The 27500-nt window shown below is 39.8% G+C and overlaps 2 protein-coding genes across 5 annotated transcripts in view; both read right to left on the reverse strand.

Moving 5' to 3' along the window:
* The window catches only part of LOC143711241 (arf-GAP with coiled-coil, ANK repeat and PH domain-containing protein 2-like), a 64642-nt gene extending 46795 nt beyond the window's left edge, over nucleotides 1-17847 (reverse strand). For 2 of the 4 annotated variants that reach the window (XM_077202573.1, XM_077202564.1), the window contains exon 1: nucleotides 17535-17727. In XM_077202573.1, coding sequence (XP_077058688.1) covers nucleotides 17535-17587 — 53 coding nt within the window. In that variant the 5' untranslated portion in view covers nucleotides 17588-17727. Of the gene's footprint in view, nucleotides 1-17534 lie in introns of all 4 variants that reach the window. The other 2 variants (XM_077202595.1, XM_077202585.1) reach the window with 2 other exon arrangements.
* Nucleotides 17848-21088: 3241 nt separating this feature from the next.
* The window catches only part of ppp1r2 (protein phosphatase 1, regulatory (inhibitor) subunit 2), a 37911-nt gene continuing 31499 nt past the window's right edge, over nucleotides 21089-27500 (reverse strand). Inside the window, exons 5-6 of the mRNA XM_077202707.1 lie at nucleotides 25367-25537; nucleotides 21089-21922 (exon numbers count right to left, since the gene is read on the reverse strand). Of these exons, the coding sequence (XP_077058822.1) occupies nucleotides 21903-21922; nucleotides 25367-25537 (191 nt within the window). The 3' untranslated portion in view covers nucleotides 21089-21902. The remainder of the gene's footprint in view (nucleotides 21923-25366; nucleotides 25538-27500) is intronic.

Consider the following 27500-nt stretch of genomic DNA (forward strand, 5'->3'; position numbering starts at 1 on the left):
CATATAAGTAAAGTTTAACGTTTAAATGCCAGTACAAATTAATATCGTATTGATATTACAAATTATACAAATATATACAAATTACGTTATTGATGGCTAACTGAACCGGACCTGTCATTTAGCTTGGTTGCCGTCACCGGCATTTCTTTTATAAATAACTAGTTAAGTTGTACAAAGTAATTTAACATGGTTAGCAGAAGAGAATTCTTTTAAAAGCATTTAAAATCGTACTGGCCCCAAACTTTTGAACGGTAGTGTACATCACAACTTTTTGATCTTTTTGCAGCGCCAAAAGCGGACCTTTTCACTGACGTAATGACGCAATGACGTGCACTTGCTAGCCTGTTCCATTTACGTGTTCTCCGAATGCTAAAGAGGAGCCTCGCCTAGCCTCTGAAGGAAATGACTTGGAAGGATCAATCCTGCCAAGGAAGTATCCTTGACATTGAGAAACGGCTAGAGACTCAACATATCAAGCTAACTGCTAGCCAAGCTAACATTCCGTGGCAGTTAATTCAGTTGAGAACAACATGGGCCTACCTAAAGCAGAGGCATTTTTCAAAAATGAAGAGGAGCTGGAGATAATATATCCAGCAGAAGTTAAATCTACTAAAGATAAGAAAAAGATGAAAGAGATGATCCTGAGAGAGAACCCAGAGTTACTACTGTCCGACTACAGTGGACCAGAAGACAACAGAGTCCGGTGTAACCTGCTGGTCTTCACTGAACACCCATCAGCCTGGCACACCATCCTCAGCTCTGCCATGACATGTAGAAGAAAGGGAGGCATCAGCAAAGGCAGACAACTCACTCTGGAAGGAGACAATGACACAAAGCTGATTGTGAGCCTCTATCATAACGGAACAGTCATGGTCCAGGGACCAGAAACCAGCCTTAATGAATTCCAGAGGAACTTCAAAAACCTTAAAGTGGAGGTTCAGAAGATTAAGAAAGATCCTGAAGTGTAGAGAAGCACAGAGGAGGGACTCTGCAACACAACGGACAGAAACACTGACCCAGGCTCAAAACAACATCAGCAGTGTGTCAGCACTCAAACACACAGTGCCTCCACTCCTGAACGCATCCCAACATCAGCAGTGTGTCAGCACTCAAACATACAGCGCCTCCACTCCTGAACGCATCCCAACATCAGCAGTGTCAGCACACACAAAAAAGAGCTCCTTCACTCCTGAACGCATCCCAACCACAGCTCAACATCAGCAGTGTGTCAGTACACCATCACGCAGCTCCTTCACTCCTGCAACCCCACAAATCTCATCAAGCCCCTCAGAGGAAAGTCAACAGAAACATCACACCATACCATCCACCAACTACAACACCATCCGCGTGCACCGGCAGAGATCAGGCGAGTAAAGACAACATCGTCATCCTCTGTGACTCCAACAGCCACCATCTTGACCACAGACGTCTGTTTCCGGGCAGATCGGTGAAGAAGTTCTGGTGTCCCACCTCACACTCTGCTTTGAGACTGCTGCGAGAGGGAGTGCTGGGCGCACCGTCACACATCATTCTTCACACCGGAACAAACGACATCAGTGCAAGGCTGGACGTCACAAAAGCCCTGTCCAACGTGGTGAAAACAGCCAGCAGGATCTACCCCAGAGCCAAGGTCATCATCTCAACGATTCTACCTCGCAGAGACGTCCCTCAAAGGATCATCAACACAATCAACATCTGTCAACAGATGTTGGAGATAGTCAACATCTGTGAGATAGTCAGGAGATAGTCAACATCTGTGCTTCAATGCAGAGCGTTCACATAGCCAACCATCAGCGCATCACCCATGAGCATCTATATGACCGTATCCACATCCATCGAGAGGGCATGAGACTGTTCGCAAAAACCATCAAGGAGTCAGCCCTGAAACGCCCTCAGAAAACACCCCCTGAGCGCAAGTCAGTCAGACAGACGGACAGCTACGCCGCTGTAGTGGCAGGAACAGGTAGAGCTGACACCACTGACCTGATCCAGATCAAACACATGCTGCAAATTATATGTGACAATATGTTAGCTTAAATACTCATAGTGTGTCTGTCAAGAATGACCATTATTTCTTAACCACTTTTTTTTAAAAAAAATAATTTTAATTTTATTTAATTTTATAATTTATTTTTTATTTTTTATTCAATGTGTGAAATTGACCGACTCAACATACTTCTATATATCCTCTATATTACCTTTCTAATTTATTAATCTATATTTTAAAACATGATTGGGTCATGAATTTCATACATTTTTCTGGTAAATCCAATATTCGTCAATGTCATCGTTTAAAATAACATGCTATAACATTCAGGGGATGTTCTCTTCTGCTTTTGGGGAGAAAATTACTAACCCTGATTTTGTTAATATTGTATATAGTTCAGATATAATTATATTACTTGAGACATGGTGTCCAAAATCTGCACTCCTCCAAACTAAAGAGAGCTACGAATCCCTTCTATCAAACAGCCTAGCATTAAAAACGGAAGAGATTCAGGAGGAATCATAGTTTGGTTTAAAGATCATTTGTGGCACTATATTCAGCCTGTGAAATAAAGGGAAAACACATATTTGGTTAAAAGTTCAAAAAGAGCTTTTGTGTTTAGATGAGGACATGTACCTGTGTGCCACATATATCCCCCCATATGAGTCTCCTTATTATAATGAAGACATCTTCCCAACCCTACAGTCAGAGATTGTTTACTTTCAATCTCTAGGATCAGTTCTGTTAATGGGGGATCTGAACGCTAGAACGGGGAAGGAAGCAGATTACATTACCTCAGATGGAGACAAATATATTAACAACTCACATATCAACGGAAACACTTTACGAAGGCACGTCAGAATTATGACAACACGATAAACAGGCACAAAAAACAAGTCCTACAGCTCTGCAAAAGCCTGGGTCTGTGTATAGTTAACGGCAGAACAAAGGGAGATTCTCTGGGTCGGTTCACCTACTGCTTATATCTGGGCAGCAGCGCAGTAGATTACGCCATCACTGATGTAGACCACAGTAAAGTCAACTATTACACAGTGATGCCACAGCTGCCATTATCAGACCACAGTCACACAGTCCTCAGTCTGAACAGATCCGTGAACCTCCGGCCTTCAGATCCGAAGGTTAAACTGCACCCCCTCCCCTCCACGTTTTTATGGGGTAAAGACAGTCCTGCCCAGTACGAAGCCCAGCTCCACAGCACCCGGGTCCAGAACATGATAGATTTATTTCTGTCTAAGTCATTTAGCGAAGAGAAGAAAATTATCAATTTAGTAACCCATAAATTAAATTAAATACTTTCTACATTGGTCAGAAAAGCCCTAAGAAAAAGAAAAAAGTATAGATGTAAGAAAGAAATTGCTAAAGATGGTTGGTTTGATAAAGAGTGCCAAAAATTAAGAAAAGAATTAAGATCATTATCCAATATAAAACACAGAGACCCTGCAAACCAACAAACACGAGACACATATCAGCAAACCCTCAAAACATACAAGTCAATACTAATACAGAAAAAAGCGGATCACATGAAAGCAAAGCTTAATAAGATTGAGGAGGCAGTAGATCAGAATTCTTTTTGGGAATTATGGAATAAATTAGATAAATCAAAAGAACCTAAACACATTCCCATCTATGACCCAAACATCTGGACCGAACATTTTGGAAAACTCTATTCTCAAAACGAACCAACACTCACACAAAAACATCTGACCTCCCAACTCCATAACCTGGAACGCACTGTAAAAGACCAGCTAAACCATTTAGATCAGCCCATATTATTGAATGAACTGACAGACAAGATAAAATCCCTAAAAAATAAAAAATCCTGTGGCATGGATTTAATATCAAATGAGATGCTGAAACACAGCAGCCCCAAACTGAAAGATGCAATTCTCGAATTATTCAATCTTTTATTAAAAGCAGGAGACTTCCCTGGATTATGGAAAGAAAATTTGATTACACCAATCTTTAAACATGGTGAGAAGTACGACCCAAATATTTTACAGGGGCATCACAGTGAGCAGCAACCTCGGCAAACTCTTCTGCTCCATCATCAACGACAGGCTAGTCCAGTTCCTCCAACAACACAAGATCCTTAACAATTCTCAGATTGGATTTATGCCTAAACAGAAAACATCAAATCACATTTACACACTCCACACACTCATACAAAAACACGTCCAACAAACAAAACAAGGGAAAATATTTGGCTGCTTCATTGACTTTAAAAAAGCCTTTGATTCGGTATGGCATAATGGACTTTTCCTAAAACGAATCCAGAGTGGAATAGGAGGAAGGACATATGACATAATAAAGGACATACAACGGGAACAAGTGCGGGGTTAAGAATAATGACAAACGTACTGATTATTTCAGTCAAACTAAAGGAGTCCGTCAAGGCTGCAGCCTCAGCCCGACTCTCTTTAATATATATATTAACGAATTGGCATCAGCACTTGAGAAGTCCTCTTGTCCTGGTCTGACCCTCGAGGACAGAGAAATCAAAAGCCTCCTGTACGCTGATGATCTTCTGCTGCTGTCTCCTCATGAAGAGGGTCTGCACCAAAGCCTCTCGCTTCTGGACCAGTACAGCAGCGACTGGGCCTTACCCATCAACATGGACAAGTCCAAAATCATGATCTTTCAGAAAAAACCTCGCCTTACTGACAAAAAATACAAATTTGCACTTGGGGGAACAATTCTTAATCATGTCACCTGTTATAATTATTTGGGTCTGACAATCTCAGCTTCTGGAAAATTTGACACAGCAATAAAAGATCTGACTGATAAAGCACGTAGGGCTTATTACAGTATAAGAAAACCCCTGTTCAAATTTAACCCACCCATTAAACTGTGGCTGAAAATCTTTGACAGCATCATCAAACCCATCCTTCTTTACGGCTGTGAAATCTGGGGCCCCAAATTTAAATTAAATTACAAATCCTGGGACAAAACCCCCGCTGAAATTTTCCACCTTGAGTTCTGCAAGAACATCCTGGGAACTCACAGAAACGCTCCAAGTCTGGGTTGCCGGGCAGAATTAGGCAGATTCCCTCTCCTGTCTGAAATCCAGAAGAGAGCCGTAAAGTTCTGGTTCCATCTATCAGACGCGCCGACAGAGAGTTACCATCACTGCGCTCTCAGATACAGGGCAGGACACACAGAGAGTGACCCCACGATACATTTAGTGGAAAAACACCAACTCAATTCATCAATTCAATTTAGACACTCAAAAGTAAAAGAAATAGGGAAAATAACCAAAGAAGAATACATTCACGATTGGCAGATAAAGGTCACACAATTAAATAAATTTAAATATTTCCACATAATAAAGAGAAAGCTCCTGACAAAGTATCGCATTAGTGACCACAGTCTGTGTGTGGAGACGGGCCGACACAAGCAGAGCTGGAGAGAGAGAGAGCTCAGACTGTGTTCACACTAGGGCTGCAACAACTAATCGATAAAATCGATTATAATCGATTATGAAAATCGTTGTCAACGAATGTCATTATCGATTAGTTGGTCTGCTTACGTCACGGGGAGCGTTTACTGGTACGCACACACACGCAAGGTCTCTCTCCCTCAGGCGCTCTGCCGAGCGCGCGCGCTACACGGTTTGGAGCAGTCTCTTCTGTCTCGCATGCGCGCTCTAGATTTCGGGAGTTTGAACTAATTCGCGGGCATCAGGGAGCCGCAATCAATATGCGGGAGACTCCCGGGACTTCCGGGATGTCTGTATTTTGTCTCGAGCATCAGGTTGTGCAATCAGTTCGCTCGCAACGTAAGTGATGGATTAAAATAGCGCTACCGCAGAAATAGGTTAAATTAAAACGGTGTTTACAAAGTGAAGCATTAAATACAAAGGCAGTTAATAACAGCAGCAGTAAAATATTGTTTTTTAGTCACTGTACTCAGTGGTTTTCAGCGAATGCTTGTGCACTAATGCATAATTTCTCCTGTCCTTTACTCAAGCCTGTTAGCTTGCTGGGTAACGTTACCTCCATTCCGTTCTCTTTTTATAGCATTTGTCTACTAAGTTTTAATTGTTTTTCAAACGCGATCTACTGCGGCTCTACATTCACAAAATTGTTTTCAGTCTTTCTATATTTATTTAATCAATTTATCCTTATATTATATTCTTTTATATATTATATATATAATATATATTATATTCTTTATCCTTATATTCCTTATATATAATTAATTTTAAATAAAAATTAAATGAATTATATATTTTAGATGTTTTTAGTTTGTTTTTAGTTCAGATATTCACATCTGAACAACATGTCTGTGTAAATTTGTTTTAACAAAAATTGTGTTAAAACATAATATGTTGGATATCATTTTTTTAACAATAATCATGTTTGTCAACTTGCCATCAGCAATTATCATTAAAAACAATGCAAATATTGATATTAGTAAAACTCAATGTGTGGCTTTTGCACTTTTTAAAGTACACTTTTACACATTAATACCCTGATTTACGGTTTTATTTAGTTATAATAAAAAAAAAAATCTAATTTAATTTCTATCCGATTAATCGAAAAAATAATCGTCCGATTAATCGATTATCAAAATAATCGTTAGTTGCAGCCCTAGTTCACACTGCACTGATGGAGAGAGAGAGTGAGAGAGAGAGCTCAGACTGTGCTCACACTGCACTGATGGAGAAAGAGAGAGAGAGAGAGAGAGAGAGAGCTCAGACTGTGCTCACACTGCACTGATGGAGTATTAGAGGACGAGCTGCACTTCCTCACAGAGTGCAGCAAGTATAAAAACATCAGAGACGCTTATTTTACACAAATAGCACAGATTATACCTCAATTCTAACAAGCGAGCCTCATAAACAAACTGTCTTATATTTTGGGAGAGAAAGAAGAGTGTATTCAGTTGGCAGTGCAGTATGTCTCTTCCTGCCATCATATGAGGGAGAAGGGCTGAACCCTCTTTTCCATTAAACTGCTCTTTGTACTTATTTTTGTTATTGTATATGTTTTTGAGAGAGAGAGAGAGAGGTAGGGGTGGGTGAGAGAGAGAGGTACGGGTGGGTGAGAGAGAGAGAGGTACGGGTGAGAGAGAGAGACAGAGAGGTACGGGTGAGTGAGTGAGAGAGAGGTACGGGTGAGTGAGTGAGAGGTACGGGTGAGTGAGAGAGAGAGAGGTACGGGTGAGTGAGAGAGAGAGAGGTACGGGTGGGTGAGAGAGAGAGAGGTACGGGTGAGAGAGAGAGACAGAGAGGTACGGGTGAGAGAGAGAGAGAGAGGTACAGGTGAGTGAGAGAGAGAGAGGTACGGGTGAGTGAGTGAGAGGTACGGGTGAGTGAGAGAGAGAGGTACGGGTGAGTGAGAGAGAGAGAGAGAAACAAAAGAGAGAAAAGCACAGCTCTTGGAAACACAGCAAGAAACAGCAGAAACTTCGATAACAAGAGAAGCTCTCAGCCACCGAGAAGCCCTCGTCCTCCATCACAACACAAGAGCTACACAACACCGAGAAGCCCTCGTCCTCCATCACAACACAAGAGCTACACAAGACAGAGAAGCCCTCGTCCTCCATCACAACACAAGAGCTACACAACACCGAGAAGCCCTCGTCCTCCAGCAGAGCCCAGACCGGCCCCCGGACCTCCATCACAACACAAGAGCTACGCAGCGGCCGCTCAACAACCCCAGAACCCTGCAGCCGCTGAACTCAACCAGATAAGACATCTGCTGAACATCATCTGCTCCAGACTGAGGACATAACCTGCATAAAACACACACACACGCACACATATACACACACACACATTATAGAAGCACCCATGAAATCTTTTAAAATCAGTAGTTGGAATATACAAGGTCTGCACTCTTCTACGTTTGGTAATAAGACTGCAGACCAAGACTTACTCAGCAGTGTAACTGATATGGACATCTGTATCTTTCATGAGACGTGGTGCCGTAGTAATGAGACTTTACAGTGTCCAATAGGATACAAGGAAATTATGGTTCCTTCATTAAAAAACTCTAAAATAAAATGTGGCCGAGACTCAGGTGGAATACTTATATGGCACAAAGATCTAAAGACATTCGATTAAAATTGCTAAAAGTGGAACATCTATTTGGCTTGAAGTGAAATCCATAATTTCACAGTCCAATCTTTACCTCTGTGCCGTCTATATCCCACCTCATGACTCTCCCTATTACGAAGAGGACAGCTTTCCAACATTACAGGCTGACATCTTACACTTTCAGTCCAGAGGAAATGTCCTCGTCTGCGGAGACTTAAACGCCAGAACAGGGCGAGAAATTGATTATGTAAATATTGTAGATAATGACCACATCCTCAATGACACCACGTTTCATTCCTCATCAAATATCACACCAAGAAACAGCTATGATAACTCAGTGAACATTAATGGAAAACAAATGTTAAAACTCTGTAAAGGTTTAGGTCTCTACATAATCAATGGCAGGACTCGTGGAGATACTTTAGGTAGATTCACTTACTGCTCCAGATTAGGAACCAGTGTGGTTGATTATTCAATAACAGATATTGACCCAAGCTTTATTAATGCCTTCACAGTCAGACCTCAGCTCCCGATCTCCGATCACTGCCAAACTGTGCTTTATCTGAAACCCCCGTGTGAAATAACCAAAACTTCTCCACTTGATTCTGAAAAACTGTTTCCTTTGAAACCCAAACTTAAATGGAATCAATCCAACTCGGATCAATTCAAAGAAAATATGAACAGTCCTACAATATTAAAAATGCTGGATGAATTTATGTCCACCGATTTCACTTTAGATATTAATGGAATAAATTTAGCAACAAAAAACTTAAATTACATATTCAAAACATTGATGACTCTATCTAACATTAAACAGGAAAGCAAACATAAAACAGATCAACAGAGAATAAGAAAGGATGTGTGGTTCGATGATGAATGTGCAGGTCTCAGAAAAGAGTTGAGGAGACTCTCTAACAAAAAGCACAAACACCCGTCCAGCCAGACATTACGGCTTTCTTATTCAGACTGTCTGCAAAATTATAAAAGACTTTTGTGGAACAAAAGAGAAAAATATTTTAAATCCAAAATTGATGAAATTGATAATTCGGTAGATCATAACACTTTTAGGGCTGGTTCGAATACCATTTTTTGAGCTTCGAAGCTTCGGTAGTAATGAACATCGAATATTCGAAGCTTCGGCGAGAGGGGGCTGAACATATTCTTTTCACTAATAAAGGCAGGAATCTCTGTGTTGGTCTGTCTTTTTGCATTTTGATTATTTCGAGAACCGTTCATCCAACCGACTTCACAAGGGAGTGCAGTGTTGCATTTGGTGCAAAATAGATGGACACGCGAGACGCGACACATTCAGAATTAATAAACTTTTAGTCAGCTACAGAACAGCGCGAGCGGGAAGCAGCGCACCTCACGCGGGCAGGGTTTATATGCTCCGAGAACGGACACTCCACTATGATATAAAACGCACACACACAGGTCTGTTAAATTAAGCAATACTTTTAAGGTAGTCTAATATTTTTCTGACTAACAAATTACTGACACAGTAAAGGGTAGATTTAAATAAAGTAAAACGAAATTTAAATAAAGAAAAAAATAAATTTAAATAAGGAAAAACGAAATTTAAATAAAGAAAAAAATAAATTTAAATAAAGAAAAACGAAACTTAAATAAAGAAAAATGAAACTTAAATAAAGAAAAACGAAATTTAAATAAAGGAAAATGAAACTTAAATAAAGAAAAAACGAAATTTAAATAAAGAAAAATGAAACTTAAATAAAGAAAAAACAAAATTTAAATAAAGAAAAACGAAATTAAGTTAAATTAAAAACGAGATTAATTTAGATTGATAATAACGGGTAAAAGGCTAATACATTTTGTTTCTATTATTCTATTTTCCACAATGTCAAAGCAACGCAGCTTAACCCAAAACACAAGCTCAGGCATGCACTTCGGTCCATACAAACTCCGCTGTTCTGCGCTCTAGCCAGAGAACACTCCCGTTGCAGTTAGGCGTCGGTTCTATTTCTAGCATGCACGCATTTTCCGCGTGGCTCGAGCCGCGCCTGAGACGCGTGTTTCACACAGGCAGTGTGCAAACTCCAACCTGTTAACATGGGAGCTGAAATAAAAACGTACATGCCACACAGCTGAGAAGCTCACGCCATGCAGCCAGTGTGTCGCCGGCCTTATTCAAGCGCGAGTGAGAACCGTTTCGCGGGGGATCCCAGGTGTGCAAAAAAAAAAAAAAAAAACGAATATTCGAATGTCAAATTTTCAAATCGAATACCAACCCACCGAACGAATATTCGAATATTCGAATATTCTGGTCCAGCCCTAAACACTTTCTGGAATCTTTATAAAAAACTAGAAAAACCCAAATTAGAGATGTCACTCCAGAATGGCACAATTTGGAAATCTTACTTTGAAAATTTGTATCGAAAAATTGCACCAGCGGACCTTAACCAACCTCAGAGTAAAATAAAGAAAACTCTAGAAGACTTGGAGAAAACAATTAAAAATTATCAAAATCCATTAGATAAATCTATAACAATATCTGAAATATTAGAACACATTAAAAATCTTAAATTAAAGAAAGCATGTGGACAAGATCACATTAGTAATGAAATGCTTAAACTCAGCAGTCCCAGCATGATTATAACTCTAGCCAAATTATTTAATCTGGTGTTCTGGTCCGGAAGCTTCCCTGAGATCTGGTCTGAAGGAGTCATCACCCCCATATTCAAGAAAGGTGATCGATTCGACCCTAATAGTTATCGCGGCATAAGTGTGGGCAGTGCTTTAGGAAAACTGTTCTGCAGGATCATAAACGCACGCATTGTCTCACACATCTCATCACACAACATTTTAAATAAAGCACAGATTGGCTTTTTACCAAAACACCGCACATACGACCACATCTATTCTCTACACACTCTCCTCAACAAAAACATCAAGGACAAACAAAGGAAAATATTTGCATGTTTTGTAGACTTTAAAAAAGCATTCGACTCAATTTGGCATGATGGTCTACTATACAAAATCCTACAAATTGGCATTGGCGGAAAAACGTTTGATATTATCAAATCTCTGTACAGCAACAGTAAAAGTGCGGTGAAAATCAGGAACCACAGAAGCGCGTTCTTCCAGCAGGGCCGTGGAGTGAGGCAGGGCTGCAGTCTGAGTCCGACTCTATTCAACATCTACATCAATGATCTGGCATCAGTGCTGGAGAGCTCTACTGTCCCCGGCCTCACTCTACAGCACACACAAGGGTCAGGGGTCAGAGGTCAGATGTCTGCTGTACGCGGATGATCAGGTCTTGCTGTCCCGCACACCTGAGGGCCTTCAGCAGAGCCTGTCCCTGCTGGAACAGTACTGTCACGACTGGGCCCCGACCGTCAATCTGGACAAAACCAGAGTCACGGTGTTCCAGAAGAAGGCCAGACCTCAGGAACACAAACACCAGTTCCTGTATAAAGGCCAGGTCCTGCAGCACAGCACTAGCTATAGCTATCTGGGCATCGACATCAGCGCTTCGGGACGCTTCGGTCTGGCTGTTAAAACACTCAGTGAAAAGGTTCGGAGGGCTTTTTATGCTATAAAGTCACGATGCGGCCACTTAAAATTACCCATTAAAACCGGGATCAAATTATATAATTCAATAATAAAACCAATTACACCATAAAACCAATAAAACACCAGTAGAAAAATTACAATTGGAAATTGCCAAAAATATTTTAGGGGTTCACCGAAACACATCCACTGCCGCCTGCAGGGCTGAGCTAGGCTTGTACCCGCTGAACATCGAGATCCAGAAGAGATGTGTTCAGTTCTGGCTTCACCTCCATCAGTCTGATCCAGAGTCAGTCCAATATAAAGCCCTCCTCGCCAATGAAACCTCAGCAGAACCTCATCCTCTAAACACACTCGCTCTTCACCTCCTCCATCAGACTACACCCCCCGCTGACCACAGCTACAGCCCCAAAACTATTGTTAAAGAAATACACACACATCTAAAAGACACTCATGATCAATCACTAAAAGCAAGTTTTGACCTCCAAAATAAACTCAAATGTTACTCGACCCTCAATAGAACCACTAAATTGGCCAGTTATCTATTTATTAAACATTTTAAAGAAAGACAAATCCTCTCCAAATACAGATTAAGTGTCCATGATCTAGAGATAGAGAGAGGTAGACATAGACAAACATGGAGAGAGAGAGAGCAGAGGATCTGTAGACACTGTGATCTACAGCACATAGAGGATGAGGAACACTTTCTGCTCTTCTGTCCCAAATATACAGATATAAGAGAAACTTTTCTGCCCAGATTTGAAACCTTGATTCCGTCATTCTTTGAACTGAGTGACACTGAAAAAATGTCCTTCTTACTGGGAGAAGATGATAATACAGCTGCACTAGCGGCTAAATATGTGCTAGCTATTCATAACGCCAGAGACAGCTAATTCTCTGGAGTGACCCACTGTATTTATTCATCTATTAAGATAGATTATTTTTATTTATCTATCTATTTACAATGTTACATATTTTATTTGTTTGTTTGTTTTATTATTTATATATATATAATATGTTGATGCTTTGGCAACATTGTGTTACACAGTCATGCTAATAAAGCTAATTTGAATTGAAATTGAGAGAGAGAGAGAGAGAGAGAGAGAGAGAGAGAGAGAGAGAGAGAGAGAGAGAGAGAGAGAGAGAGAGAGAGCGAGAGGTAGTCTGCCCGAATGCGCTACGGCGCTCTGCAATCAAATACTATTTTCAATAGGCTTAGTAAAAAAAAAATTAAAAAAAAAAATTGACAATCAATGTGTGGCGGTCAGCATTGATATTGTGGCGGGCCGCCACAAATAAATGAACGTATGGGAAAACCTGGTATCATGGGATTGTTTGGTGTCTGGATAATATCCTCATCAGTGATGCTCGACCACATTAAAAAAAGAATCAACATCAAAGACCAAGAGCCAACGTACAGGACTAAACAACCCAGGACCAGGAAACCACATCAGACCTCTACATGTCAACATTCATCATAAAACCAGGACTACTCCTAAAGAGTGGATGAGGGTTTGTTTATCCAGCTGGACTCAATGGAGGAATCAAGGCCACCTTCGAAGATTTAAATCAAAGATGTTTAGAATGGAAACGCTGTCTTTCTACCAAGAGGTAGACGGTAATGAAGGATCTAGTTGGCTCAAAGCCAGTCTCTGAGAACATGGGAAATCTCTAAAAATGGGAAATCATTAGAGATTCCTGACTGGGATGGACCTGTAAGAGTTGCGAGGCTTTGAGGCTGGGGTGTATATCTCACGCTGTGACGCTTGGGCCGGTCCCTCTGTTGTGGAACTCTTCCTGCAATTGTTGGGAAATAATCTGGGATGAAACAGAGGGGGAGGGGAGTTCCCAATGAGGTAAACCTCGGATTGTTTTTAGAAAACCAATAACACCACATAATGAGATTACATGGAGGGAGTTTTGTAGACAGATCCTTGCCAACTCAAAAAAAAAAAAACAGCACCTTGTCAACTCTAAAAGGCACTGGTCCTTCAAAAGCTCCTACAATACTAACAACACTATAGTGACATTGACAAATAAGAGTGTCCAAGGTAAAGAGGAAAACGTTGGTTTCATGTGGTTTTGAAAAACAGTGTTGGGTGAAAACCTCATGTCCAAAACTGCTACTTTTCAGGAAATGGAAAAAACCCTGTATTTGTTTAAAGGAATTAAACACTGTGTTGTTTATATTGATATAGTGGCTTATTTATAAAGCCACAATATCAATATAACAAAATGTTTGAAATCTTAAAAACAAAAATACAGTGTTTTTTTCCATAAAAAAAAAATCTATGGTCAGATACTTGCATGTGTCATTAGATTATTAACATTTTACCAAACACACGTATGTTGGACGTGTTTTTTGTCCGTCATTAGAAAGTCAGTAAGCGCATCACTTTATGTTTTCATCAACTTATAAACTGGTAGAGTTTATTGTAGCTATGTGTTCAGTTCCCTCGACAAAACTCAATGGGATTTTCCCATAGGCTTTGGGATTATCACATAAAACAAGCTATGTGATCAACAAAAGTTTATGATACTTAAAGCTACACTGTGTAACCTTTTTAGTTTATTCTTAGCTAAAAAGCACTGTGTGTATTAATGTGCTCATTAATGTATATTTACTTCGTTCAAGTAATAAAGTATTCTCATGAGTGTATAATATGCCATTGAAAATACATACGGGTAGGGGGTTCTAATGTCGGTCGCCATGTTGCCCCTCCATCTTGAAAGTACATTAGCCAAAAAGGGACATACCCGTTAATTCAAGCTTCGCCTTTCGCGTTTTAACACTCATGGACGAGGTCGAACTGGAAGCCATGTTAATCTTGGACTACATTGGCCACCGTAGGAGTTAAAACGAAAGTTTCTGTCCATTAAAATAATGTTTACAGATGATCACAACTTTTATTAATTTTATAAACCTAAATGCAGTCGCAAGAGGTAAAAAGCTTAAGCTATAAACAAACTACACCACGGTCGCTCAACTTCAACGTCACCATCACAGGGCTTCCCACATCTCTTTCAGTTTTTATCTAAAACTTTTCCCCAGAAGTTAGTCTGCTTTCAATTGTACTCTTATAAACTGTTCTGAGTTTACTTGTTCAGTGCGATGACGTTTAATCTCCTCGACAGGCTCTGTGGTTCCCTTGAGACACTTGTTAGCAACAGCCTTTTTCAAGACACGAGTGGCGTAGTACTGATGTATTGGCATGTCGTAGAATAAAACGTGAAAGTATCTTGAGCTTGTGTTCACCACAGACCTTATTTCAGCCATTTAACCAAAAACCCGTTGACCTAGGGATGATGAAACCAGAAGTGCTAAAATACAACTTCGTTTCCTCGTTTCGGCCTACAAAGTGATGTCATAGCTACCTGCACTACTCTATTGGCTCTCAAGCTCTTTTTAATACTTTTCATTGGTAAAATAAAAAAATTAAAGAGGAGAAAATATGAAGATTTGAGGTTTCCACTGGACAGTGACAATAAATCATTTTTCAAAAAAAGTTTAAAGAAAATTATGGTGATATAACCAAACAAAAAGTAGTAACATATTTTCATTATACTTTTTTTTTCTCAATGTACTTTTTTTTAAATATGATTTATTAATTCAGAAATATCATCACTTTTTGGGGAAGTTGTATCACATGATGTTTTACAACCTAGGCTAAACCAACATTGTCTTTTCATAGAAAAGGTCAAATTATTTAACATTTTAAGAGACTTATTGACCTTGACAGTCATGAAGGTCTACCGGGGTCATATTTATCCTTGTCTTCTCCATCTTCATAATATTTTAGCAAAACTGTGTCATTGCTCATTAAGCTTTTTCAAAGAAATAATAATAAATGTTATTTATGATTAGGTGTTTTACCACCCTGCCAGTTTAACTCCATTTTAACTCATGTTTTTATGCAGTTCCTAGAGTTTTATGGTTCACTGTTTTATAGTTGCTTACTGATTCAAGTCAAAAGAGTCCACCCACAAGTCTCTATATCTGCAGGTTAGTGTATCATATAGTAGTTTGCCCGCATTATCCACCAAGTAAAATGGCAAATCTGCTTAGAAAACCAATAGCACACATTTGTTGCATACAAACATTTGTTGTCCTTCACAAACACCGCTAACTATAGTTACGTTGCCTTGAGATCGCTAAAACAAACATCTGAGCAAATCCATGTGTCTTTAAATCTGTTCTTTAAACAATCAAAGCGACAATCAAAGTTATTTTGTTTGCTTCGCAAGTTCAGGGGTGTATTTTAGCGCTTCACAAACGGTTTATTTGGTCTAAGATGAAGAGAGAAGTTGAAGTGAAATGCATTTGCTAAAAACAAAACAACATCTCGCCTAGGCCTATATCAAGGTGAATACACATTTGCAAACGGAAAAAGTAAAGCCAGCACTCAACACATGATGAAAACAGGCGTAAAGAGGCCATTCCACGAGGCCCGTTTTTACCTATCTTTCTTACAATGACAAGTTAAACAGGGAAACGGAAAAATGAGTGGAAATCCGCCCGTAGAGGAAACCTTTGTAACTGTACTTTGAGAAATATTTACTTATGTCCTTCAAGATAGCCTTCAGATCATGGATAGGTGAAAATAGAGCTATATTATCACTTTTACACCATGAAAATTATGCAACCAGTGACATAATAATTCATAAATTTGGGGATTTTCTCCTGTATGATCACAATTTTTATAGAGAAACCATTTCAGTCAGAGATTGAAGAAAAATAGCAGGTTTTACATTGGCAAGCACATTTTCCTCAGAACATGTAAACATCAGCGGTTAATGAACTTCTTTGTCACTTCGCGTAAGAATAAGGATAATCCACAGCAACCGACTAGTGGTTTCAAACCCTTCCAGCTTAAACTCTGCCAAAAATGCAGATATTAAAATGTGCAACGTTTTCCATGTTTTTCCTCATGAACATCTGCTCCTTATTTCTGAGAGGATGTTGTTATGAGAGAGGAGGGGGAGATGAAGAGGCAGAAAGCAGAAATAGTCCTTCAACACTTCCAGGACTTTGGTTTAGTAATTAGCTTAGTCATTTAGCCAAGTTCTCTTGAAACAGCTTTTAGATTATATTACATACTGTACAACAGTACAATTACATACGTTTTTGCTTATCCTCATGTCTCTCCAAAGTATGGGAGGAAAAAGTATGTTCACATTCCTCTTTTCCATACATTAACCGTGAATAAAGACTGTCAATGCTGTCAAGCTCCGAAAAACAAAACAAAAAACACAATAAAAGTATCAAAAGTTGCCAATATAACTTGTATACTATATTTCAAGTCTTCTGAAACACCGTATCATACTTTTGTGATAGTACACAAGTTATATGGACTGTTTCTTATGAGCTTTTTGTCGTTTTTAGACCTTGACAGCTCCAGTCCCCATCCGCTTTTATTAGATGGGGAAAAAGACATTAAACATTCTGTTAAACATCTTTTTGTTTCCCACAAAAGAAAAAAAACAGGTTTTGAGCAACTTGAAAGTGAATAAATTATTGTATTTTTTATTATTATTATCATCATCATTTATTCATTTTCATTCATCAAATGCATTTTGTATTTTGGTTAAACTGTCTCTTTAAATGTCTTGATCAAACAGCCAAAGCTGATAAGTCGTGAATTTCATTGCATAATGTAAATATGTGGATATGTTAATGTTTAAGTTGTCTGTCCACTTCATGACTGTCAACTCAAATAATATACAAGACCAAATCTGAGACACCCAAGACATGTATGATCAAATCAGCCATTGACAGCATACAACATCACCATCTAAATCAATACGTTTAACGTTACTCTTTAAGTTTACGTTGTATTTTATAGTTTAAATCTAAAGTTCACCAAGGCAAATACTTTCAACTAATAAAAAAAAACGCACACACAAAACAAACAATCATGAATATTAAATGAGAGTAAATTTAAAGGTATTTTTCACCTGAATCTAGGTGAGTCCTTGAGACATTCCTCAAAATCCACAGTGATCTTCATGATGATTTGATGAGGTTAATAAACAGATTAAGAGCTAACAGGCTAACATTAGCTCCTGTAAAACCAATAACAGCTCAAACTTCTGCTCAAATCACTCAAGAATCCCAAATGTACTCCACATATGAGCGATTAAGTCTGATATGCTCGTGTCAGTTTGACGTGAAGCGGTAGAAATGATTTTTAAAAGGTGTAGTTCCTCCAGAATTAGCGATTGGACTGAGCTGATAAGTGTAAATGAAGAGCAAAGATAGGCAGTGTCTTAAAAATCAAGTGCGCTGCCTATCTAGACTGCATATTTGTCCATGAGTTTCGTCCTGAAGAAAAGAAACGGAATAATTGAGTAGAATGACAATTCGTATGTACTGGTCTATTATATAACGGGCGTGGCTTAGTTTTAGCCAATCAGAAAACGCCTTGCCTGTCTATCATTATGAGCTCTGACATTGGATTGGATAGCGTTGCTTTGTAGGGCGGGGCGTTGTAGAGAGGGCGTGTTGTTATTGGAAAAACGGCTAAAATCGTTCACAGCATATTTAATTATAACAAACAATAATTATTAATTTTATATTATCTCCGTTTCGCTGTGCAAATACAATTTTCTCAGTATACTTTTTAAACAATTGAGCGTTTAGCGATCAACGATGTCACGTGGTAGCTGTTACTTTGCTCATCGCTGTTCGGGATAGACCAATCACAGTCGTTTGGAGATAGTGGATAATATTTTTCTTTAAAGATTGTGGGGTGGATTTTCATCTATCTTTATGTCAGGTGTAAATCCTTGAATGTAGTATACTTGCATAATTATGCTTTTTAGTGCACATATGTGTTCAGTAAGACAAAAACAGTCTTGAGATGTGAATGCGGCTCAATGGCAGATAGGGTTGTTTGAGCCGTCGAGCGCCATCTAGAGGAAGACAGCGTTGAGTCTCAGAAAACGTAAGTAAGTGACATTTGCCCATTTGAGACACAGCCAGAAACAGGCCAACGAATCCAATCCTCACTCCCCCTCCTTCCAAGTCCTCTCTGACACACTCCACCACATAATACACACTTTCGTTGCAGCATCAAAGATTGCTTCAGATTATCTCGATATCATATTTTGCCTGTGAAATTCGCCAAGTAAAGACACGGACTTTAGTTTCGGGAACTATCAAAGCTCTCCCGGATCCACGTTTGAGGAAAAGGTTCACACCCACTTTTTTACGCAAAGTGAAAATACAAACATGTCGATCTGATCTTTAAAATAATTTATGTTCATCGGTCACGCAAATGCTTTATTTGTGGTTGTTATATGTAGCATATTGTTTTAAAACTTCCCCTTCTTTCCAGTTATTTTTACTGTATGGATCAAGTTTGCCTTCGTTGCTTACATTTATCTATTGTGAAATACTGCCATCTAACGGTATATTTCTGACATACATTTAGTTTGAGCCGAGTCATGCACAAGTGGAAACTCAACTTGCTTGCAATACACACACACACACACACACACACACACACACACACACACACACACATACACACACACATATATAATTATTTTATTTATATATTACATTTATTTATTTAATATATATTTAAACACCATTTCAAACATCACAATGGTAACTATTTTCTGCCGAAATAGTTACTTTAATTATTGTTACTACAGTACTACTGTAAAATCAATATTATGCTGTGAGCTCTGTCAGTGTAAAGACCCTTTCACACCAGGAAAGATATAATAACGATAACCATTTTAACGTGGGTACAATAAGAAAATGTGCTGATTATTGTAAGAACGCACTGCATTTAAAGGGAAAGTTTGTGTTCAACAGCAGAAAGAAACTCATACAGGTTTGAAACAACATGACGGTGAGTAAATCATGACAGAATTTTCATTTTTGGGCGGACTATCCCTTAAAGGGTCATTTACACACACAAACAAATAGCGAAAATTATAATTCAGTGAGGATAGTTAAATTCAAAGAGAGAGGAGCCATATCGCTGGGTTTTTTTCAGCTGATAAACGATAAAACATCGACAGCCAATCAGAAGCGTGAGCATTTAGACATTATAATTTTAATACAGATAACGTCGCTAATTTATATATCATTACAGTTATCGTTGTTGGTGTGAACGTGTTTTTAATAACAGTATAAGATGCTTTCATTTTTTTTCACTTTGATGACAATATTGCCATTTACTAGATTAATTGTGCAAACATAAGGGGGATACCATATTTTTTGTAATGGTATTTATATGACAAAAACAATTTCAAAGAACAAATCTGTACCAACATTTTAATGATGACAAATATGCACATTTTCATTTGAAGAACATGCACATCTATTTAAGAAAACAAAACAGAAAAACAAATCTTGAGGAATAAAATTGACGCATAAATGGCCAACTTACACAAAACACAAACAGAGAAAGTTCAACAATCAAAAAGCACTTGTTTAAGCATTTGTGCTTGAGAGTGTACAAACTTAAGATTAAACTATATTTGACTTGAAGTATGTGTGTAATCCATGTCAATAACTGATGGGACATTGAAGGACAAAACCAGGCTTTTCTGCTTTTTCATTAAAAATAGACAACCAATTAATAAATGTGCTTTTAGTTCAGTGTGTCACTGTTTTTGAGATTTTGCAAGAATTTAACTTTTTTTCGACATCATTCAGTCAAGGGAAGGGCATGTGAAAATGATTTAACATCCACAATGATGGAAAGAGACATTAAAAAAAGACCTCAAATGAATGATTCTGCTGGTTTTAGGTTGAGAATAAATACATTAGCCAGAAGATGCTTTAAAATGCATTCAGGCGCAGATACAGCTGCATTGAAGCACCGTTTCCAAAAAGCAATGCTGCGTCGATATCTGGGTGGACTTCATAAAACCCGTCAAGAACATATACAGCTCATTTCAGTTTTTTCACAAAATCAAAAGAAAAAAAAAAACCCTTAAAATTATAATTTAATTATTTATTTCATTAAAATTAAGCACACAAGTAAATATTTAAATCATATAAAAAATATTTCATTATCATTACTGTAATGCGTCTGGATGTTTTATGCACACAAACAAAAGTGGACTCAATAGCAATAGTTTTCTGCATATCGCTATCGGGACGATATTTTAGCATTACGGTAATAAGACTTTTTTTGAATTACGGTAATGATTCTGAATGACCTTTTTGCATTAAAGTAATGAGTCTGAATATTTTCTTGTTTTAGTCCAAATATATGATGCATCTTTTTTTGCATTACAGTGATAACTCAAAATATTCGGACTCATTACTGTAATATATGGTACTAAAACATTTTTATACAAAATATAATTTATTTTTTCCTTTTGACTTTGGAGCCAAATATGACAAGTTATTGCAAGGTTTTCCGACATTCACCCATTCAGCTTCTTTTTATATATATATATATATATATATACACACACACAACACGCATATATTGAGTGTGAGTTTGACTATAAATTGACAAAATACACCAGAATAACAGCCATTTTAAAGGTCAATTTGCTTGGATCAGATTTATTATGTTTTTTGATACTGCACTATAATTATATTCTTCAGTGGTCACAAAAAGAAACTATACTAGAGTTAAAAAAAAAGGCAATCAAAACAAACAAAGCTCATTAAGGACGCTAAGACGAGAACCTCCAGATCATTCAGCATCTACTAAAGCTGTTGTAGCTTTGGAAAAGCAACAGAGACAACCATAGGGTTCAGTCTACTGATCAGTAGTTTTACTGCTAGGTATGTAATACTCACCCGTTAACTCAAACACAGGGCAAATACAATTAGTGCCAATGTAATTAAACATGGTTTTCAGAAGCCATGCATACAGTAGAGCTCATGTGAGCGGTTTAATACGGGCTGTGTGTGTGTGTGTGTGTGTGTGTGTGTGTGTGTGTGTGTGTGTGTGTCAAAGCCCAAGACCACGTCAGTCTCCCTTTACCAGTGCATGCTAAACCACCAGCTTTGTTCAAATGGCATTAAACTCTGAAGAGTCAATAACAGTGGTGCTGGGAAATAAGAGGATCAGTATGGTTCGCTGGGCTTGGAGATCCCCGCTCTCGGCCACAGGACGGGGGAGGAGTCAGGCCTGGAACGGGTCGATAACAGTCTCGATTCTTAGCATGATGGCGATCAACGTTTGGCAAATGAGGGAGCTGGTTGATATGCGTGGCATTGCGGTGTTGGTGTAATACACAGGGTGGGGGGGATCCTGGAGCTGAACCCAAACCGGTGACGGCACTGCGCCTTCCAGAGGATCATGACACAAGGCAGGAGTCCAAGGACGAGTCTGGACATCCTTATGAGTCCAAGGAGTCAGCTGTAACAAACCAGACGGTTCAGTTCATTTCACAATGTCAAAACTATTTGGAAACATTTGTAAAGGAGCAGTGCACGCACACACGCGCACACGCGCACACACGCACACACACACAAAATGTCAAAACTATTTGTAAAGAAGCAGCAGCGCACACATACACACACAAGAAATGTTGTGGTTGGTCAGGTTTAAATGTCTGGCTCAACATAAAAAAAAATCCCCACTGGCCCCCAGGGCTAGTAGATCAGAATTTTACTGGCCCCTTCTATATTTTTACTGGCCCTGAAAGAAATAGAAGGAAAAGCACTTTTCCATTAAATTGTATTTATTGTATACATTAGGATTAATTTTTCTTGTCCCCTCACAATGACAGTAAACTAATTATTACATTACATGAGTGATGAGTAATGTTACATTGGCTATATTTTCAATTCAAAATGGCGAAATTAGACTAAAGTATATTAGTTTGCCTGATTATTTTTGTCATTCGTTTAACATTTATGACCTAAAAAACTGTCAATGAAGAACAAAATGTTGATATTGAAGGATATGGAAACAAATATAGGGAATGTAATGTAGGCTATGCAATCTATTATGTGCAAAAAGGTGGTTAAAATCACATTACATTCTAACATTGTAACATTACAATCTAAAAACAAAACTAATGCTTTTGTTTTTAAAATGACTAAAGGCTAAACTAAAAATGAAAATAAAAACAAAAGCACAAACTAATTATATTAGCCTGCATTTGATTACCCCGTTATAATGCTCACTTTCATAAAAAACATACCACTGAAATTCCACATATGACACATTTATTGTCTCCAAAAACAAATATTTTAGCAATATGTATATTTTAGTCAGAATTATTGCGCTACTATTCTATTGTGCTCGGCGGCACTCATTAATGGAAGCTTGAATATTAGCGGAGATTCACTTGCAGAAGCTCGTCCTCTCCTGACAGTGAAATGGACATATTTGTTTGACTTTCTAACATTTACAGATGGAGAATACACCTGTGAAATGTAAGTTAAGCACTGAGGAAAGCACCACGTCTTAAAAGCATTAAACAGCGCCAGTATTTATCTGTCAGTCAGCAACAGTATCTGACAGAGCATCTGACTGGGCACGCTGCTTTAAACTTGTTTGTAAACTTCTTGATCTTGGAGAGCATCTGGAAACCCTTGGCAGACTCTCCAGGGACCTCTAGTGGCTGAAGACTCGCTTCAAACGAACTAAATATCTTCTCACACAGCAATAGATGATGGGCATGTGAACGTTTCTGTTCACTTTTAGCTTTTCAACACAATCCAAAAAAACAAAAAAAACAATTACTTTTGGTCGGGACTTGGACCAAGCCTTTGAAGCAGCGGCGGCTGCTGGTCTATCAAAGAGGGGAAGCTCATTTTCGGCCAACATCATAAAACTCGTTCGTTCGTTCATTCATTCATTTATTTAATTAATATATATGTACACACATACATACTACTGTATGGATGAATGAACGATCAAACGATCTAAAAAAAAAAAACAATTAAACTCGACGGAGGAAATGTGGGAATTATGTTAAACTGAAACAAGGAATGTGGTGTATAATTGTGTAGTGTGTGATGAAAATTGGCTAGCAATTTCCCCAAGCAAATATGTTGCAGCAGTTTGTCTTTTCAAAATCCATGAAGGAACTGAGCTCGAATATCTTCAGCGTCAGCGACTTTTTATTGGACAAAATCACTGTCAATCAAAAGGAGATGCAGTCTTTCTACAGACCCTCCAATCATCACGCGGAAGCCCGGAGTCCAGCCCCGCCCACTCCTCCATTCCCACCAGACCCTCCAATCATCACGCAGAAACCCGGAGTCCAGCCCCGCCCACTCCTCCATTCCCACCAGACCCTCCAATCATCACGCAGAAGCCCGTAGTCCAGCCCCGCCCACTCCTCCATTCACAACAGACCCTCCAATCATCACGCAGAAACCCGGAGTCTAGCCCCACCCACTCCATTCACAACAGACCCTCCAATCATCACACAGAAGCACGGAGTCCAGCCCCGCCCACTCCTCCATTCACAACAGACCCTCCAATCATCACGCAGAAGCCCGGAGTCCAGCCCCGCCCACTCCTCCATTCACAACAGACCCTCCAATCAACACGCAGAAGCCCGGAGTCCAGCCCCAACTCCTCCATTCACAACAGACCCTCCAATCATCACGCAGAAGCCCGGAGTCTAGCCCCACCCACTCCATTCCTACCAGACCCTCCAATCATCACACAGAAGCCCAGAGTCCAGCCCCGCCCACTCCTCCATTCACAAAAGACCCTCCAATCATTACGCAGAAGCCCAGAGTCCAGCCCCACCCACTCCATTCCTACCAGACCCTCCAATCATCACACAGAGGCCCAGAGTCCAGCCCCGCCCACTCCATTCCCACCAGACCCTCCAATCATCACGCAGAAGCCTGGAGTCCAGCCCCGCCCACTCCTGCATTCACAACAGACCCTCCAATCATCACGCAGAAGCCCAGAGTCCAGCCCCGCCCACTCCTCCATTCACAACAGACCCTCCAATCATCACGCAGAAGCCCAGAGTCCAGCCCCGCCCACTCCATTCCCACCAGACCCTCCAGTCATCACGCAGAAGCCTGGAGTCCAGCCCCGGCCACTCCTGCATTCACAACAGACCCTCCAATCATCACGCAGAAGCCCAGAGTCCAGCCCCGCCCACTCCTCCATTCACAACAGACCCTCCAATCATCACACAGAAGCCCAGAGTCCAGCCCCGCCCACTCCATTCCCACCAGACCCTCCAATCATCACGCAGAAGCCTGGAGTCCAGCCCCGCCCACTCCTGCATTCACAACAGACCCTCCAATCATCACGCAGAAGCCCAGAGTCCAGCCCCGCCCACTCCTCCATTCACAACAGACCCTCCAATCATCACGCAGAAGCCCAGAGTCCAGCCCCAACTCCTCCATTCCCACCAGAGAAGCTGAGCATCCGTGGGCGGGACATAATTGCAGATTTATCCAATGACCATCTAGTTTCGAAGCACTGAAATAAACTGTTCAAAGCAGCGCCACTGAAGTCAGCGGACGCTCGGCTTCAACAGGGAAATGCACTGTGACGAGAGAATGAATGAGAAGGAAATCGAGTCAGCCGATCTGCTATTTGTAGCTGATTCTGAACGAACTCGTCTTCGAGATGAATGTGTTTAACGCATTTTTAGTCAAAGTGTTAACACAATAGTACTTTTGACCATTATTTTTTTTTACATTATAGGGGAAGCCGAGCTTCCCTTGCAGTCTTGAAGAAATCCCCACTGCTTTGAAGCAACTATCCAAACTACAGTGTTGTTTGACAGTGTTGCTGAAATATGGCTGAACTGTACTACCGTTTCAGCAGTAGCAGATCAGGAGCATGAAATATCCCATCAACACTATTATTTACCATCTTGCGGGGGGTCAACGTTGATATCCTCGGTCTCTGTGTCGTCCTTCATCTCTTCGTCCTCATCTTCCTCCTCTTCCAGCTCGTTGGCGATGAGTTGTCGGGCTAGTTTAATGTTCATACCTTCATTATAATGCATCTTCCTCATCATCTGAAACTGCTTCTTTCTGGCTGAGGAAAGACAGAACACACACAGCTCTGAACGTGAGAATCTGCTGACTCACGGTCCATAAAGGGAAACTTCTGTTCTTATTAAACAAAGAACTGAACATGTGATTTTGTTCTTGTTCTTAAGCACAGCCTTATAATTATAACTTTTTAATAATTTGTTTTTTTCATTAAAATTAAGCACACAAGTTATGGAAGCTTGTTTCCGCCACTAAATAAATAGTGACTTATTTCTCACAATTCTGACTTCATATCTCGCAATTGTGAGAAATTAAGTCAGAACTGCGTAAAATAAAGTCAGAATTGCGTGTTGTAAAGTCAGAATTGCGAGATATAAAGTCGCAATTGCATGTTATAAAGTCAGAATTGCGAAAGAACGCAATTCTGACATATTTTCTCAGAATTGTGAGATATAAACTCGCAATTGCAAGTTATAAACTCCAATTCTATGGAAAAAGACTGACTTTTCTCACAATTCTGACTTTACAACACGCAATTGCGACTTTATATCAGTCTATTCTGACTTTATAACACGCAATTGTGAGAAATAAATTCTGAATTGTGAGATGTAAACTCGCAATTGAGAAATAAAGTCAGAATTGTGAGATAAAAAGTCACAATAATCTTTTTTATTTATCATTCTGTTTATTCAGAGAAAGAGTGAGTGAGTGAAAGAGTGAGTGAGTGAGTGAGTGAGAGTGAGAGAGTGAGTGTGAGAGAGATAGAAAGAGTGAGTGAGTGTGAGAGAGAATGAGTGTGAGAAAGAGTGTGAGAGTGAGTGAGTGAGTGAGTGAGTGAGAAAGAGTGAGTGAGTGAGTGTGAGAGTGAGTGAGAGAATGAGTGTGAGAAAGAGTGTGAGAGTGAGTGAGTGAGTGAGAAAGAGTGAGTGAGTGAGTGTGAGAGTGAGTGAGTGAGAAAGAGTGAGTGAGAAAGAGTGAGTGAGAAAGAGTGAGTGAGTGAGTGAGTGAGAAAGAGTGAGGGAGTGAGTGAGTGAGTGAGTGAGTGAATGAGTGAGTGAGTGAGTGAGTGAGTGAGTGAGTGAGTGAGTGAGTGAGTGAGTGGGAGAGTGAGTGAGAGAATGAGTGTGAGAAAGAGTGAGTGAGTGAGAAAGAGTGAGTGAGTGAGTTTGAGAGAGAGTGAGTGAGTGAGTGTGAGAGAGTGAGTGAGTGAGTGAAAGAGTGAGTGAGTGAGTGTGAGAAAGAATGAGTGAGTGAGAGAAAGAGTGAGTGAGTGAGTGAGTGAGTGAGTGAGAGAAAGAGTGAGTGAGAGAAAGAGTGAGTGAGTGAGAGAAAGAGTGAGTGAGTGAGTGAGTGAGAGAAAGAGTGAGTGAGAGAAAGAGTGAGTGAGAGAAAGAGTGAGTGAGAGAAAGAGTGAGTGAGAGTGAGTGGGAGTGAGAGTGAGTGAGAGTGAGCGAGAGTGAGTGAGAGTGAGTGAGAGTGAGAGAGAGTGAGAGTGAGAGAGTGAGAGAGAGAGAGAGAGAGAGAATGAGAGAGAATGAGAGAGTGAGTGAGTGAGAGAAAGAGTGAGTGAGTGAGTGTGAGAAAGAATGAGTGAGAGAAAGAGTGAGTGAGTGAGTGAGAGAAAGAGTGAGTGAGTGAGAGAAAGAGTGAGTGAGTGAGTGAGAGAAAGAGTGAGAGAAAGAGTGAGTGAGTGTGAGAGAGTGAGTGAGTGAGTGAGTGAGTGTGAGAGTGAGTGAGTGAGAAAGAGTGAGTGAGTGAGTGAGTGAGAAAGAGTGAGTGAGTGAGTGAGTGAGTGAGTGAGTGAGTGAGTGAGTGAGTGAGAGAGTGAGAGAGTGAGTGAGTGAGTGAGTGAGTGTGAGAGAGTGAGTGAGTGAGTGAGTGAGTGAGTGAGTGTGAGAAAGAATGAGTGAGAGAAAGAGTGAGTGAGTGAGAGAAAGAGTGAGTGAGTGAGTGAGTGAGTGAGTGTGAGAGAGTGAGTGAGTGAGAGAAAGAGTGAGTGTGAGAGA

Source organism: Siphateles boraxobius, unplaced genomic scaffold, assembly GCF_051911475.1.
Source record: "Siphateles boraxobius isolate OS27281-9 unplaced genomic scaffold, OSU_SipBor_1 118, whole genome shotgun sequence".
Lineage (NCBI taxonomy): Eukaryota > Metazoa > Chordata > Actinopteri > Cypriniformes > Leuciscidae > Siphateles > Siphateles boraxobius.